The 18,094-nt window shown below is 37.6% G+C and overlaps 1 protein-coding gene across 2 annotated transcripts; it reads left to right on the top strand.

Moving 5' to 3' along the window:
• Nucleotides 1–86: 86 nt before the first annotated feature.
• ABHD10 (abhydrolase domain containing 10, depalmitoylase) lies at nt 87–16,846 on the top strand. Of its 2 annotated transcripts, none has more exons than XM_068546771.1 (5): nt 87–2,370; nt 4,706–4,889; nt 10,477–10,588; nt 10,995–11,132; nt 16,156–16,846. In XM_068546771.1, the coding sequence occupies exons 1-5, from the start codon at nt 2,166–2,168 to the stop codon at nt 16,498–16,500; spliced, it is 984 nt and encodes a 327-aa protein (XP_068402872.1). In that variant the 5' UTR covers nt 87–2,165; the 3' UTR covers nt 16,501–16,846. The 2 variants fall into 2 exon arrangements, with proteins under 2 accessions (XP_068402872.1, XP_068402873.1); XM_068546772.1 differs by lacking the exon at nt 16,156–16,846 and adding an exon at nt 14,802–15,872.
• The last annotated feature ends 1,248 nt before the right edge of the window (nt 16,847–18,094 follow it).

The raw sequence follows: 18,094 nt of genomic DNA, 5'->3' as shown, positions 1-18,094 counted from the left end.
TCTCTCATTAGGAAGTCACCCATTGGTTACATGACAGAGGATGGATTAATCAGCAAAAGTCCATTGTAGAATCGACATAAAGGTTGTTGTGTGCTAACATTATGACTTGTAGTTTATAAACTGAAGTAATCAGAAATATCTCTGGTCACATTCCTGTTGCTAACAAAATGAGATAACCCCTGAGTAACCTGACATCTTTTTGTCTAATTGCACAGATGCAATTACTACTGGGGATTGAAGGACTGTGTTTACCTATCCTTCTCTCTGATGGGGAAAAAATCATGCAGGTATGAAGTTAAAGCTCTAAGGCTTTACTTGGTGGGGACATCATTTGTTTCCCTGAACAAGGAAGCAGATTTCAGAGGAAGAAACCGCCCTCTACAGTATGTCCTTTCACACCTGTCAATGAAGGCAACATTGATGGTAGGTTAACGGAAACAAATTTGTCTACTTCAGGCCCATTGCTGTCAGTAAAAGCATCTTCACTTGAGTCTAGCTACAATTTTTCCTGATTTGTTATACTGATGAAGGTGGATGGAGAAAATGGTCCATGGGTTTCCCTGCTTTTTTTGTGCAGTGCCTTTCCCACTATGAGAACAAGTAAGATTTTTTTTTTTTCCCTGCACATAAAATGCAAGAAGACCTGCAAAAATAAAGGGATGGAATATGGACAGGAATGATTGAGAATATTTGCAAATATCCAGAATCATAGGGAGAAGTGTTTATTGTTAAGATACAAAGGATGCTGAAGTGATGTGCATTGGGCATCACCTTAGTGATTTTAGTCCCTTTAGAGTCTACAACAGGCTTAATGGAGAACTAGCAAAATAGCTCAGCAGCTTTTGGAGAAAGTTGCTAAATCAAGCAGCTGTCAAGCAGGTGTTTCTGGCAATACACCTCTCAAGAAAGAAATCTATTAAGTTTGTATTTATCCAACTTTTCTAGTGTGTTCTAATGGGACAGGTTCTCAAGACTCCAAAGATAGGCTGGATTCACTGTATCCAGTATTAAACCAGCTACAGTAACTTTTAAATAGAAGACAAACAACAAAAAAAAAACTAGTCCTTACTTGTTGATGCTTGAGGCCTCCAAGAATTGCTTTGAAGGGTGTCAGAGCAGGAATCCAGAAACCCTTGTACCACAGTTTATTCAACCATTAATTGGCCATTCCATTTTTTTCTTCTGTTTGCCTCTAAAAATGGTGCTCTAGTAGATAATATGCATACGTATAAACTAGTATTTTCTATAGGATAGTCACAAATGGGGGCCATTGGGTCAAAGGGCATGAAAATGATGCATATTTTAAATTGCCATAGGTGGTCAGGTTACTTGACAAAAGAGTTTGTCGGTATACCCTCCCACCAACCATACATGAGTGCCCATTGCCCAGCTTCCTTGCCGGAAAAAAGTTAAAAAGAACAATAGTTGTTCTTTTTTAACTTTTGCCAATCTGATGGGTAGGAAAAATGGCATGGGTTATTTTTTTAATTCCAATTTTTCAGTTAGGTTGATCATCATGTTTACATATATGAACTGCCTATCACAGCTGTTGGCCAATTTTATTGGAATTATATATTTTTTCTTATTTCTAGGAGCAGGGCGAACAGAACTATTCAGGTTTTATTCTTCTGTTGAGACCGTTTATCTACTGGAATTTATTTTTGCGTATAGTATGAGACAGGGGTCAGGGTAATTCAACAGTCAGGCATACAAAGAGCTAAAACAAACTGAAAAAGGGCGAAGGAGCGGCGAATGTTCGATTCCACTCCAGGTGTTTATACAAGCAGGATTAAGGTCAGATCTTCGAACCATTTCCGGTACAGGTCAAAACTGTCAAGGGGGTGAGAACTACTTGTAACGCAGCAAGTCTTAGCACTTTATGTTTCAGCTCCCTACTGTCATCGGGATGATGAGATGGTTTCCTATCTAGGAACGATGGGTGGGGTTCCTCTCCTCGCTTCCAGTCCTGGAGTATCTACCCACCGAGAAAGCAGCCTACCGAGGGCGCTCAAAACATCCCAAAGTCACAGACCGAACCCCCCCGACAGGACAGCCGAACAGCGAAAGGCTGGGAAGAGCGACGACGCTCTGCGCATGTGCGCTCTCCGGGGGTCGAAACTCGGACAGGCGCCGTTTACCAAGTTGCGTCGTCCAGCGGGCGGCGCATGCGCAAGCTCAGTTCTGGGCGCTGTGCTTGTCTCTGTAGGTCGGCGCGGGGCGCAGGGGCCGTTGGGAAGATGGCGAGGGTGGGTCTGGGTGCTTGGGTACCTTGTCGCAGGTTGGGCCGGATGGCCGTCTCCTTCGGTTTTCACCGTGGGCTCAGCACGTTACTTGCACCGAAGGCCGAGCGGGCGCCACGGTGGCTCCCAGGTCAGTGTCCGAAAGGTTGGAGTAGGACGCGTACTTTCGAACATCACGGATTCCGTCAGTTCCTGTGCCATGCGTTTTTGGCGCCCCGTTCAGAAATGCTCTTCCCCGGTTCTCAGTACCCCAGTTCTAGGCGCTTTCGACAATTCTGGAGAAGGCTGTGAGGAGAGCTCTGCCGGGCCCCGGGGTATTCTGGACAGCCCGGGCCGTTGGTGGCGTTACGCTCTGCAGTCTTAAGGATCCTCTCTGCCCGCCTCCCCTTTGTTAAGCGCCAACATTAGGAAAAATTCAGATGTGCATTTAATGCGTTTGATTGTTAGTTGCTTATGCTTTTCTCTGCTGGTTCTAAAGGGTTTACAGATCGTGACTGTTAAGATGCTTAGACCTGCTCTCCCTTGACTTGAGCGATTTTACAATATGAACATTTTCTTTGGAAAAGTTTAAACGCCGTAATCAAGCGTAATTTCTAGTTTTTTGCTTCTGTTTTGTTTTTCCCATGATCGCAGCCCAGTAAAAACCGTAGTCGTTACTCTACAAAGGAAACTAGAATTTGGACGAAAAATTAGAGCCCCTGAGTATTTCCGTTCCTTGTGCTTGATTCTTCTCCGTCCCACCCTAACTCCACTCCCAGCCCCCATATATATAGTTTGTCTTTCTGAATTATGTCTTTTTATTTATCTTTTTTGTTGTTGTTGTTTTCACACCCTTGCCAGACAGCTGTCAGATGTATAGTGCTTGGAATGGGAATTGTCATGGCAAATACCCTTTGAGTTAAAAATTTTAAGCATATTATCAGTTTAACTTACCTTTAATTGTACACAACCAAAAGGCTGTTATATATCTGTTTTTTTAGCAAAGTATAGTATGTCATTTCATTAACTAGAATATGATACTCTTTTACTATTTAGTGAACATTCATTGAACACTTATGCCCCAGGCTTTAAGCTAATCCTTACACTGTGAAGATCATTCACGGATATAATGTTAAGAACCTGACCACTTATAACTCACCAAGATTAAACAAATTGTAATTATGGAGAATTTCCTGTTGGAAAATAATATGGAAGAGAGGATAGGAAGGAATTTTTGAGTGCTAAGGAAATGGGAAATGAACATTTTTGCTGCTGCAATCTGTCAACCACCATAACTGGCTCCTACTAGCCTTGTTTTTCACTAAAAGTTTTAAATTTGGCATATTTCACTATACATTGAAACTCTGAAACAGGATTACATATAAAAGGGATAGCTTTAAGGGCTTCAATTCAGTTTTTTAAAAAATCAACTTCTCAAATCCAAACTGAGGAAAACTTTATTAGCTCACATGGAAGAGACTGAGAAGTTTTAATTAGCCACAATAAAGTAGAGAAAGGTTTCATGTGATAAAAAAGAGATTCCGTTGGTCCAGAAAAAGACTGTTAAGGGAGTACACAAGCCTAGTTTCTTTGGAGGGAGAAAGTGGGATTATAAATGACTTTTTTTTTTTTTTAAATATCTTTCTACATTTTTTAAGAGCACGTATTGACTTTACAGTAGGGAAGGAACTTTAAAAATAATGAAATGGAACAACCTTGTAAGGTTTACCCATTGTGCCTTTGTACTTGCACTAAGATTTGTGTGTACCATTCACAGAAAACCAGGCCAACAAATAAAACACAGTGATTGGGAGCCCTATGAGAAATCTTTTTCCAAAAATGGTATTATCATGCATTTATTCAAGGTTACTTATAAAGAAACTGCTCATTGAACCCACCTCAGCAGATATGGAATCATCATTGGCTGTTACCATGGCCCATGATTTTATGGGTGGAGAGGGAATCAGTAATAAAAGGGGCACAGCACCTCTACCTTTGAAACAACTTCCCAAGGGCAGACCAAACTTGTTTCTCCCCCTCCCCACTAAAAAGTAGAGGATGTGAAACCCCTTAAACATTAAAAAAAATTTTAAAGAAGACAAATCTCACAAGAAAGGGCTAAAACTAGTGTAGGTAAATCTGAATGTTGATTGATACTATTTGGGACATGATATAGCAGCAACAGAAAAACATTTTTGACAAGTCTCTCTGTCTTTTGTTGCCTTCAGATTTCCTTCTCATTGTGTATTTTGGAAGAATCATGATTGGACCTTGCTCAGAGAAGACACTGATTGTGACATGATTTTAAAAGATACCATGCACAGACTTGTGACTTTAATACTTCACATCTGTATTTTTTTTCTATTAAATGGAAATAGTATTTGACATCAGTTTGATGAGTTAAGAAAGTTAAGATTAGAAATATGTATGGTTTTCAAAAAACTGTGTTTGCAAACTATAGTTTATGTTTTGTGTACTTTGTTTAGCTTGCAGACAAAAGACCTCAATCTCTTTCCTTAGTCGACCAGACCTTCCAAACCTGGCTTATAAGAGGCTAAAAGGCAAAAGTCCAGGAATTATCTTCATCCCTGGCTATATTTCTAATATGAATGGTACAAAAGCACTGGCGATTGAGGAGTTTTGCAAATCTCTAGGTCACGCCTATATAAGGTAGGAACAACAACATTTTAGAGAAAATATTACCATTTACCGTGGCAGTAGAGAATTACTTCTGCTCTAACCAGCTGAAACAAATGCCAGCATTTTTATAGATTAATTTATTTTAATGGTCTGTAAACTTTCATTTTGTGATTTAAGGTTCTTGTAAAGTGCAGCCTTTAAAAAGCCTTTTTTATAGGTCTTTGTGGGGAATTCCTTGGCGGTCCAGTGGTTAGGACTCCGAGCTCTTACTGCTGAGGGCCCAGGTTCAATCCGTGGTCGGGGAACTAAGATCCCACAAGCCACGCTGCCAAAACAAAACAAAAAAACAAAATAAATAAATAAATAAATAAAGGTCTTTGTGCCACACCGACAACGGTGGCAGAAAAAAACTAGTGGTAACTTAGCTCTTTAGAAACAATATTCTAACGTGACAACAAACCAGTATACTAATTGGCTTTCTTGTAATCTCATAATTATATTGTGGTTTTCCTTTGGGGACTTAAGGACATTTATTTGACCACTGTTTATTTCCTTTTAAAATATGTAGTTTAAAACAATATATGTGTTTAAAAGTATTGTAAAAGTAATGTTGTATAATTTGCATTTCCACCGAGTTTCTTTTCTTTCACTTCTGTAGCCTGAATATGTATAAGCATAAATAAGGATATGTGTTGTTTAACTACTACTTGATTTCACAGTTCCTAATATTTCATACTGATAATTATTTTACTAAAATAATGTGTTTACATTGTTATTAGATTTGTTTACTTATAACAATCATTTATTTAGTGCCTGATTTGCCAGAAGAGATTAGTATGGTTTAGTAAAAAGAGCGCTGGCCTGGAATTCAAGAAACATGGGCTCTAGAATTAATGCTAGCAATAACTGACAAGATGAGTCAGTTAATAAATGCTGGACCTATTTTCTTCATCATAAAAAGGAGGAGATTGGACGAAAGATAATTTCTGAATTCTTTTCTATCACTAGCAACCTAAAAATCTATTTGTCTAGTTTTTAGAAGAGTTTCAGTAACATTCACTCAATAGGTCTAGAAAATACAGCTTTTAGAAATAAAATATAAAATAATTAGAAATAAAAAATTTTAAAACTTTTAGAATTAAAAATAAGACTTTTATCTATTCAATATATTAGCAAAAAGTATGTCAATTGTATGAATTTTGTCTTATTCCTGTTATCAAATTAACTGAATTATTTCATTTTCATGCTCAGAACTCTTAAAAATATGTTCTAACCTAACTGTTACTCTGAAGACTGGAGTATTTTTTACAAGTAGACTTTCTAGCACTATACTGGTGCTGTGAAATATACAAAGAATTATAAAACATGGTCGTTGCCTGTAAGGATCTTTTAATCAGGGTGGGGAAATACAAGATAAAATACATATGGGAAATTAGACAGAAATATTCATCAAAATGTGATTATGTCAAAGAGCAGGGTACTAAATTGTATAAGGTGAGAGAAAACTAGGAGTCGAAGTAGATAGAAAAAACTTTATAAAGGAACACTGAAAAATAGTTGGAATTTGGGTAAGAAGGAAGAGCTCTCCAGGAAGGGGAGGACTACCCTGAGCAAAGCATGATGATATCAGAAAAGTTGCCATCATTCTCCTTCTTTGTCCCCAAAAGAATTTGACTCAAGAAATCCCCATTTTATCAGTTCTCGAATTTAAATTGAGACTATGAGAGCTATAACCAGTTCCTGTCTCCCTATAAGACATATAAGGGGGTTTTCTGCATTTTGGATGCACATGAAATAAATTTTCTTTTTAAAGGTATATTAAGTAATGAGGATGAAATTATAGTGTATACAGACAATTATATGATACTGTATTAAAATGTAGCCTAAGTGTATCTTTATAAAACTTTATAAAGTATAGCCCTTCGTTACAATTTTTAATTTGATCAGGTTCCTTTTTATTTGCTTTCATCAAACTTCATTGCAATCTAATCACTATTAGCTATTGATTGCGGTTTTTTTTTGGTAGGAAAGTTAGAGTTTTATTTATTTATTTATTTTTTGTCTTTTACAATCATGGATCCTTTTATTGTTGTTGTTCATGTATTTTCTTTTTTTTTTTTCCACACACACTATTTTATTTTTACAAGAGATAAATAGACTGACACCAAGCATTGTAAATGGATGACCACAACAAAAGCAACAATGATTGCATTTTAACTTGTTATAAGAGATTTTATCTTCTATTTATACTCCCAATTTCTCAGTTTACTTTTGTTGTGATTTTGTCTGTAAAACTTAGATCTTGAATGAGGAAATGGTTAGTTCTGTATATTATACAAGGAATAGTACATATGGTTCTGTGTAAATGGTTTTTTAATATCCTGCCACCATGCCTAAAATAAGATTGAGTCGGAGCTCAGGAACACATGGTTTTAGGGCTGGTCTTCTCTCATAATTATTTCTAATAAAATTTAAAATTTTACATTTGGGAATATGTTCCAGAGTATTGGGGCTGCTAAGACAGAATTGCGTTACTGTGTTTAAAAGTTTTAAACTGCTGAACGTTTTTTAATTATCTTTGTCACTTGGTTAGGGTTCAGCAAGAATGAACTATATTGTCACCTATTAGTATCACTGAATGTTTATATTTTCCTTTTTGAAGGCCCTCTACATGTGTTTTGCATCTTCACCATGTAGGTGGAAGGCAACTGTAAACAACATACAGCAAGTAGAGATGTGTGATTGCCCACAGAGGGGGGTAAAGGAGAATTAGTTGGTGTCTTTCTCCCCTCTTCTCCCTGATCTGTCTTCTGTATCCCCTGGATTGAGGAGAAATAATAACCGTGATTTAGACTTCAGTAGCTGCCTTGTTACGCTATTTCCCAAGGATCCAAAACCACTTCACTTCATACCTAATTTTAATTTATTTCTCCATCACTTTTATTTATTTATTTTTAAATTTTATTTTATTTATTTATTTGTGGCTGCATTGGGTCCTCGTTGCTGCCCGCGGGCTCTCTAGTTGCGGTGAGTGGGGGCCACTCCTTGTTGCGATTCGCAGGCTTCTCATTGTGGTGTCTTCTCTTGTTGTGGAGCATGGGCTCTAGGTGCGCGGGCTTCAGTTGTGGCACGCAGGCTCAGTAGCTGTGGCTCGCGGGCTCTAGAGTGCAGGCTCAGCAGTTGTGGCACACGGGCTTAGTTGCTCCGTGGCATGTGGGATCTTCCCGGACCAGGGATCGAACCTGTGTACCCTGCATTGGCAGGCGGACTCCCAATCACTGCACCACCAGGGAAGTCCCTCCATCACTTTTTAATCCCTCATCTCTAAGAAAATATGTATACACTATATATCACATATATATTCTCCAAGTACACGAAAAACACTAGGATTTAATAGTTCTCACCAGATTTTAAGAATCAGAAAAATACTGAAAACTTTAAATTTAAATAAAATAATTCTTTATACTTTTACGTTCTATTCATTTAATATGTATTATAGTACTCAGTGTGTGAGGTTCACATGCTAGCCACTATTGAGAATGCAGAAACAAAAATAAGATGATGGTATTTCCCCTCTAGGATCTTTACAGTCTCATAGGAATGATGAGACACAAATACACACATAAACTGTCTTATAGAACAGGATACAATAAAATGATTGTGACTAATAAAAGTGAATTCTAACTTTCATTAAGTAGAGGGTTTTTTTTTTTCCGGCTTGTCTGGGAAGCCTTTGCAGCACAATTTCATTTGGACTAAGCTGTGAGAGGGGATATTAGTAATGAAGGTGATGGGAGAAGGTATTCCATGTGAAGGAAATGGATGAAGCGTAAAACAGAGACAGAAAACATAGTCTTTTTTAGGAACAGCAAGTTGATCAGTTTGACTAAAGCAGTAGTTTCATCAGAAGAAATAAAAGGTCAATCTGAGATGACTAAAATATGTTTTTAAAAAACAGGCTAAAGCACTAAATTTTTATGTTATATATCACAGGAAGCCATTGAAATTAATGCCATATCAATACAGTGTGTCAGACAAAACCTGACAGTATAAAGTGGGTCCATTTGGAGAAAGAATAGTCATAGAGACACAGGAGGCTGCTGTGAGAGGGTAGGTGTAAGATGACAAAGACCTGCACCAGGACACCAGTCTTACCAAACTGAGGAGAAAGGGGTGCATGTGAGAAAAAATGAGAGAGTGAGGATAGTACAGGGCAGGCAGTGTTCTACACCCTGGGGGAAAACAAACTTGAAATAAAACAGTCTGCCCTTGAAGAACTGACATTCTAGTCAGAGAGAGACATATATTTAAAACTTGATTACAACACACAATATGAAAAGTGTGAATTGGGTACAAAGAAAGTCACCTACTACTACTAAATGACACATTCTGTCAAAGAAAGTTCCTCAGAGGAGGTGACATGACTTAAAGGATGACTAAGAGTTTGAATGGGGAAGGAAGGCTTTTTAGGCAGTGGAACAGCATGCAAAGTCTCAAAGTTAGGAAAGGGCTTATCCAGGAATTGGGAGTAGTTCAGTATGACTAGGGTTTAGGGCAGTCTGCAGGAGTGGTATGATACTTCATGAATTATTGAATTGAGACCTTGAAGGAGAGGTAAAATTCACAGATCAGACAGACTCTGAGCCTGGAGAACTAGGAAGTTGGAAGGAGAGAAAACCAAGAGGAGGAGCTAGTGATGATGAATTTGACTCTGGACTTCTCTCTTCCTTCTCCTAATTGAGTAAACATACACTTAGCACTTACCATGTGCAAGGGACTGATGTAGGCACTGGGAAAGCAGTGTGAACAAAACAATCTGCCCCTATGGAGCTTCCATTCTAGTGTGGGAGATAGACCACAAACCAGTAATCAAATATGTGTATTGTCAGGTAGCAATATTTGCTATAAAGAGAATAAAGCAGGGTAAGGAACTAGAGAATGATGAAAGAAGCACAACTTTCGGTTGAATGGTCAGAGAAGACTTAACGGAGATGTAACATTTGAGCCAAAGGCCTAAATGAAGTGAGGGAGCAATCTGAGTGGATATCTGGAGTAGAGTGGTCCACGTGGAAGGAGAAGCTGTTGTAAAACTCCTGAGGCAGGAATGTGGGTGGTATATTCCATTAACGTCAAAAAGGAAAGTAAGGGTACAGCTGGGAGGGAGAAGGAACAGTAAGAAATGAGATCAGAGAGGTAGGTAGGGGCTAGAGGATGGAAAGGACTTTGGATTTTACTTAAAGATTATACAAAGCCTTTGGAGGGTTTGTGCAAGACATGATTTTTGTTTTAAAAGGATCACCGACTACTGTGTGGGGAATAGACTTTGAGGGTGAAAAATGAAAATGGAGATCTACTAGGAGACTGTTGCATTAGTTCAGTCAAGAGAGGATAGTGATTTGGCCCAGGCTGGCAGCCGTGGAGGAGGTGAGAAAGTAAGTGGCTATGGGAGATCTTTGAAGGTTAAGCCCGTAGGATTTGCTGAAATACGTATTGACTTCACTGTTTCACTTTAATATATTTTAGACATTGTAATAATGATTAATGTGCTATCTTCCTTAAAAATTAGAGAAGCAAATACATAGATATCTAAATATAGATATGTTTTCTCTTTTTCCAGGTTTGATTACTCAGGAGTTGGAAATTCAGATGGTAACTTAGAAGAATGCACAGTGGGAAAATGGAGAAAAGATGTTCTTTCTATAATTGATGACTTAGCTGAAGGACCACAGGTGACTGTTTTTGTTAAATGTGATGATAATTGTTGACTGCAACCTCGTGACATTTGAGCTGTTTCTTTAGATGTGAAAATTTATTTAATATTTTAAATGTCTAACCATCCATTTTTGTATTTCAGTATCAAACCAATCAGTTCTATTATTTTCACTTTCTCATAAAATGAAGGTAGCATTTTACTTTTCATTTTACAAATTTTATTTGTCTAGTTTATTCTCTATTATAGACCTAATACTTTAACAAAAAGTAATCATAATCTTAATTTTACTTTGTGCCAAATATTAAAAGTCTGGGAGCCAATGAATATACAGAAAGAAAGTATGTACATTCTATGAAATTATTCACTGCCTTACAGAAAAGAAAAAGAAATTCCTCTTTAAAACTACATGTTTTTATTTTTAGATACTAGTTGGATCTAGCCTCGGTGGATGGCTTATGCTTCATGCTGCAATCGCACGGCCACAAAAGGTTGTTGCTCTTATTGGCGTAGCAACAGCTGTGGATGGCCTAGTGACACAGTTTAATCAGCTTCCTGTTGAGGTGAGTCCCAGGCAACCTCAGTGTATCCCTGCTGTCGTTCTTTTGCTCCCTCTTTGAATTTTGTTCATGTGTCATCTGTCCTTTGACTTGTTACACTGGCCCATCTTTTGTCTTAACTGCCTTTTTGTATACCATTTCTTTGCCGCCTTTAACTGATTGGTCTCCTGTTTAAGGTTTTCTTTTTTTTCACAGTCGCTTCAAATCATTTTGCCAAATATTTGAGCCACATGAATGAAATCACACTTTAAATTTCTTGTTTTAGCAACATTTTATTAACCACATTTGTTTATTTGGATCATACGTCGTGATCTCTTTTTGGACCTCTTAGTCTTATTTTGTGGCTTATGGAAAATAGTACCTATTCTATGGCCATGTTAAGACGGCTAATCAATTAGGAAACTATTTGTTTTTTTAGCCTGAAAGCCTCAGATCCTCTCTCAGAAGAGTTCTCTAAGCACACACTGTCAGTCATACACAGGAGATGAGACTTGCCATTCCTGACACTAAGTTAGCATTCTTTTTCTACTCCTAATTCTCACCTTTAAAAAAAAGGTGCTTTTCACCATTAGCATGTTCTTCAGTAACTCATGATAGAAATAAGGTTTCTGAAATAATTGGGAACGGAATTAGTTTATTATACTTTGTTCTTGGACATATGTTTAAGCACTTCAGTTGTCTGCAAGGATAAAAAAAATGGTGGTTAATAGGTGTTTATTTTTGTGTATGTTATTTTTTGTTTTGCAATCAATTAAGTTCTCCTTGGGCATATTTTTCCTAGGGCTCTAAATTTCACTTGTGGGACTAAGATCCTAGCAGAAAGAAAAGCAGTCCGGAGCAGTGGTGCAGAAAGTGTAGGCCCGAGGCCAGCAGCAACAGCATCACCTGAGAACTTGTAGAAATGGATATTCTTGAGCTTCACCAAGACCAGCTGAATCAGAAACTGGGAGTGTGGCCGAGTAATCTGTTTTAACCAGGCCCCCAGGTGAAGTGTGAGAACCACTGCTCTACAGAGTGGGGGAGCAGGAGGAGGAGGAAAAGAAAAAGAAGAAAAAAAGCCTATGTAGTGTTGAATAGTAGAATGTCATGGACTTTTGCCTCAAGTTCTGCATTGAATTCAGTGCCATATACTATCTGTTCTAAGTTTATTCTTAGTTCACATTGTTCTTTCCAGCTCCTTAAGAATGGCATTATCTGCACAGTCAGGTTCTTCATATGATTTCCTATCAGGGCTGAAATTACAAAGCTGATCTTCTTTGCACTTACCTCCTGTTTCTGAAGTTTTTTCACTTTCTTGATTGTTTCTCATACATGGTTGCTCAATGTCCTCATGCTGCTAAATTTTCCTACCACTGTATCCTTCTGCATATAAACCTCGGACCCCGTACTCTGTTCTCTAACTCAATAATGCAGTGCTTCTCATGGTATGAAATTATTTCAAGAAGATGGCCTACTGGGAAAGAATTGATTAAACAATGTTGGGAGGTTATTGGTAAATGACAAGATCTATGTACATTTATTTTTATGTGTGTGTATCCATCACTCAGAGGGAAGATATGGTAGATACCCTGTAAGTGACTGAGAAGATCTATAGCCTGCAAATCAGGGTATATCTTTGCTAATCCTAAGTCAGACCAGCAAAAATTCTTAAACAGAAACATGTTGACCCTTATTAACTTAAAAGCATGTGTAAAGAAAGAGCAGGGACACTAGGACCACTATCTCTTCTTCTCCACATAGACAGCCAGTACTAGCAGTGTCAAGGGAGTGGAGGTGTGGGTTTTTACTATCTTCTTTAGCCCTGGGAATGTTAAGACCCAGCATTACCCATTATGTAGGAACTTGACTTACCTCTTAACTAACTCTAATCATTGTCTGCTTCTTTGGACAGTAGAGGGCGTCAGGCAGGATGCACAGCTGTTGGAGTCTAAGCTTCACAGCCACATTGCCTTGTTAGTTTCTTCTTGGTGTAGAAATTATGTATATTGTACATTTTCTCTGATTAATACTGTTTTTGCTATTTCTGTACCTTTTGTTTTTGAGGCTTTGGGACATATAAGATTTTGTAAAGTTAAGTTTGTTCTTCAAATGGACAATATTCATTCAACTCAATAGCAGATAACAGAGCTAGTTGGGGTGGGCGATGATGCTTAAAATGCAACTATTATTAATTATGTCTCAGTAATTAACATAGTTCCCACTTCATCTAATAATCAATGAGACTAAGTTCTTATTACTGAAATTACCAATTCAGGAACAATCATGAGTAGCTTGAAGGTAACTGAATATCATTTTTACTTTAAATATTTGATTCATATGTTGCTTTAATGCAAAGTACCCCATGATACTAATATGGGTTCATATATTTTATAGTTTTTTAGACTTTCATTAATTTTAAATCATTTGGCTATAGATATTTAGAAGTCTAGGTTTCAGATATACAGCTCTTTCACTGAATCAAATCTTTTTGGAATTTTATAAAAGACCTTAAAATTCCTAAGTACACATGGGCTTCCCTGGTGGCGCAGTGGTTGAGAATCTGCCTGCCAATGCAGGGAACACGGGTTCGAGCCCTGGTCTGGGAAGATCCCACATGCCGCGGAGCGACTGGGCCCGTGAACCACAACTACTGAGCCTGCGCGTCTGGAGCCTGTGCTCCACAACAAGAGAGGCCGCGATAGTGAGAGGCCCGCGCACCGCGATGAAGAGTGGCCCCCACTTGCCGCAACTAGAGAAAGCCCTCGCACAGAAACGAAGACCCAACACAGCCATAAATTAATTAATTAATTTAAAAAAAATAATAATAATCTTTAAAATAAAATTCCTAAGTACACAGATTATATCATACATATTTTACTGTTTAAATTCTTTTTTGCCTCTTTGTATTCGTAATAAGTCAACAACTTTAAATGTGGAAAAATCATAATATTTTCATTGAAAATTTAAATACAAAATTTTAGAAATATATTGTATATAGCTTTTCTTTCCTTATATTTTTCTTTATTTTTGATAAGATGTCCATCTGTTTTTCTAGACGGAAATGCCCTTCATATTATATGGTTGCAAGAGGCTTAAAGCTATTTACATCTTGATTTACTAGTTCAAGTTGTGATAATCTTTCCAAAGAATTTATTATATGCATATAAACCTTTATGTTCAAAGATGTTCATGGAAGTATTCAGCAGTGTGGGAATGGTCAAGTTAATTATCTTAGATGCATTATAGTGGACAATTATGCAGCCTTTAAAAACTTTTAATAGAATCTTTTAAAACCCAGAAATATATATATTGAATAAATAAACCAGCGCTGAAAACTATATATGAATTGTAATAGCTAAGTGTTTTACGTATTGTATATATAAAAACCAAACACATATAGAAAAATACTGGAAGGAAATAAGCCAGAATAATAATGGTTGTTATATCCACGAAATAGGATTATGGGTGATTTATTTATTTTTATGCTTCTTTTTGTTTGTTTGTTTTTTGAAAGGGGGGAGTTTTTTTCTTTTTGTTTTTGTTTTTAAATAAATTTATTTATTTATTTATTTATTTATTTTTGGCTGCATTGGGTCTTCATTGCTGTGTACCGGCTTTCTCTAGTTGCGGTGGACGGGGTCTGCTCTTCCCTGCAGTGCGTAGGCTTCTCATTGCGGTGGCTTCTCGTTGCAGAGCACGGGCTCTAGGGCGCACGGGCTTAGTTGCTCCGCGGCACGTGGGATCTTCCCGGACCAGGGCTCGAACCTATGTCTCCTGAACTGGCAGGCAGATTGTTAACCACTGCGCCACCAGGGAAGTCCTGTTTTGGTTTTTATTTATTTAATTTATTTATTTTTGGCTGCGTTGGGTCTCGTGCGAGCTTTCTCTAGTTGTGGCGAGCAGGGGCTGCTCTTCTTGCGGCGTGTGTGCTTCTCATTGCCGTGGCTTCTCTTGTTGCGGAGCACAGGTTCTAGGCCTGCGGGCTTCAGTAGTTGTGGCACGAGGGCTCAGTAGTTGTGGCTCGTGGGCTCTAGAGCGCAGGCTCAGTAGTTGTGGCGCACGGGCTTAGTTGCTCCGCGGCATGTGAGATCTTCCTGGACCAGGGCTTGAACCCGTGTCCCCTGCATTGGCAGGCGGATGCTTAACCACTGCACCACCAGGGAAGCCCTTTTTATGCTTTTTATATTTTCCACGTTTCTATAATAAGTATATGTTACTTTAACCAGAAAAATTGTTTAAGACAAATTATAATCTAAAAGATAGGAATTCTTCAAGAATCAAAGAATACCCAGCGTTGTATTTTAAGGGTAGAAATGATACCATGCTCAGTTTTCAGTAAGTATTTGGAAGACTTCTTTGTCATCCAAAACAACAAACAAATTTTTTCTCATTCCATAGAACTCTAAAAGGCAAAAACTACATTTTTTTTACATTCAGGATAAAATCGGGTGTGTATGGTTGCCCCAGAATAACCACTGTCTTATTTTTCATTTTTAGCACTATGCTTTATTCTCCTTCTCCCACCCCATCCCCATTTTAGTAACTTCTCGTATACACACTTTTAGGTTCATGATTTTTAAATCTAAACAATTTTTATTCCTAAGATTTGATTTTATGTAATATGAATGCCACCTGTACTGATTCCAAGAAATTATTGTACTTTTCTCCCCTTCATTTTCCCTTTCTAGTTGGAATGAAGCAATACCTGATTTTTAAGACGTTACACGATAAAGTTAGTTAAATCTGTTTGAATCCTAGTTACAGCAGTTAACTACCTTTCAACTTTAAACATATGTATTACTCTAACTTTAATATCCTCTTTTGTAAAAATGAAATAATAACAGATATTATCAGGGTCTTATGAGATACTATGTGGAAAATACTTGTCACAGCTCCTTGCACATAGTAATTAATTACTGATAATTATCATCGTTATATTTTTACCTGTTTTCCCCTTCTTCAAAGACTGCTTTACTTGAATTGTTTAAGACTATTGTATGTGTTAATGTTGCGTAAATACTTTTGTTTTCCTCATTTTTCCCAATAGGCAAAAAAGGAAATAGAGATGAAAGGTGTGTGGTCCATGCCATCAAAATACAGTGAAGAAGGAGTTTATCGCATTCAGTACAGTGTCATTAAAGAAGCAGAGCACCACTGCTTGTTACATAGTCCTATTCCTGTGAACTGCCCTATAAGATTGCTCCACGGCATGAAGGATGACATTGTGCCATGGCATACGTCCATGCAGGTTGCTGACCAAGTAGTCAGCACAGATGTAGATGTCATCCTCCGAAAGAATAGTGATCACCGAATGAAGGAAAAAGCGGACATTCAACTTCTGGTTTACACTATTGATGACTTAATTGATAAGCTTTCAACTGTAGTTAACTAGAATCACAGTTTTAGTTGGAATGTAAGGTAATGGATCCAGAAGATGGAAGCGGGATAACAGATGAAGGACCCTGATACTTAGAAGGTTTTTTTCTCTTATCTCTACTTTGTAAATATCATGTGAGTATTTAATGATGTATTTGCACAGGTGATTCAGATTGTGAAGAAAGTGCCAGCTGCTGTTTGAAAAATCTTCTTCCTTCAATCCTTGATTTTTTTCATCAAAATATTGCCTATTTTTTTATTGAAGAGATGTTTACCTTCTAATGCTTATGTTAACTGTGCCAGCTCTTGCTTAGAATTGCTAATAAAACTTGATTTTTTTTGTTTTTTGTTTGGTATCATTGTATATGGAGATTTGCAAAATTATTTCGGATTTTAAAATGCAGTTTACAAGATATAGGAAAATGTTTATTGAAATCAATCTAAAATGACTAGAGAAATGTCTGAAGCATAATAAAGTTCAAAATAAAGCTATTACTTTATATATTATATTCTGCATGTTATATTCGAACTTACAATCAAGGTTATTCTTTTTTAAGGCTCAAAACTTTACAGATATATAAAGGATATATATCATTTTTAAATTTTGGCTTATATGTCATATAGTTAGCTGGGAGAATTTCATCTTAAGCAATGATGAAGTATTTTCATATTCTGATTTCATATTCCAAAGAAGAAATGAATATATTATCACCTACCTGCAGAAATATTCCTGTTTTATTAATATGTGGCTTAAGTACAAATAGCCAAGTTATTGCCATCTAAATCAGAGGGCTTTCTAAAATGTAGAGATAGTAAGAAAATATGAAAGGGAAATACAAAGTTCTTTTTTTTTAATAACTAAAATAAGCTTGTGCAGTAATCAACCTTGATATTGAATTGGTATCTTTTAGCTTTTAAGTTTGACTGGACTTTATTTAGCTTGCATGTGTCAAAAATTTCTTTAACTCATTAATAAGAGAGCCAGCAAATGGTAAACCTGGTTCAAAGGACAATTGAAGAAACATTTATAGGTTTTGAAGAATGTTGGGATAAAATTCCTTTGCTGAAAAGAGTTAACGTAGCAGATGACACTTCTCAGAGAGACCTGCTTACAAAGTTCGCCCTTGGCTAGCATCTGGGAACTTGGATTTTAGGAGTGTCCCGGCATTCTGTTAGGGAACTGTTGATCAAAACCGCCAGCCTTGGCCAGACACAATGATAACCACTTGCCTGAGTTGTCTCACAACAGGAGGTCCCAATAAAGAACAAGGTGCTGCCACCGAAAACTAACCAGGAAAATTCGGGATGGGCCGAAAGGAGGAGGGAGGAGGTAATATGTCCTGCCTACCTCCCAGAAACCCTCACGCTGAAATCCATCTTGGCTGAGAGGTGCATGTGCCACCAGGAAGGACCCTGAGTCAGAATGATTGGCCAGAGGCAACCCGGAAACTAATCCCATCACAGTAAAACCTGTGACTTCGAGCCACGTGGCAGTGCAGTCCTCCTGGGTTCCCTTACCCTGCTGCTCTCCACCTGGGTGCCCCTTTCCAATAAAGTCCCTTGCTTTTTCAGCACGTGTGTCGCCTCGGACAATTCATTTCCGAGTGTTA

The sequence above is a fragment of the Eschrichtius robustus genome, chromosome 6, assembly GCF_028021215.1.
Source record: "Eschrichtius robustus isolate mEscRob2 chromosome 6, mEscRob2.pri, whole genome shotgun sequence".
NCBI lineage: Eukaryota > Metazoa > Chordata > Mammalia > Artiodactyla > Eschrichtiidae > Eschrichtius > Eschrichtius robustus.
This window is presented reverse-complemented; position numbering and strand designations above follow the sequence as displayed.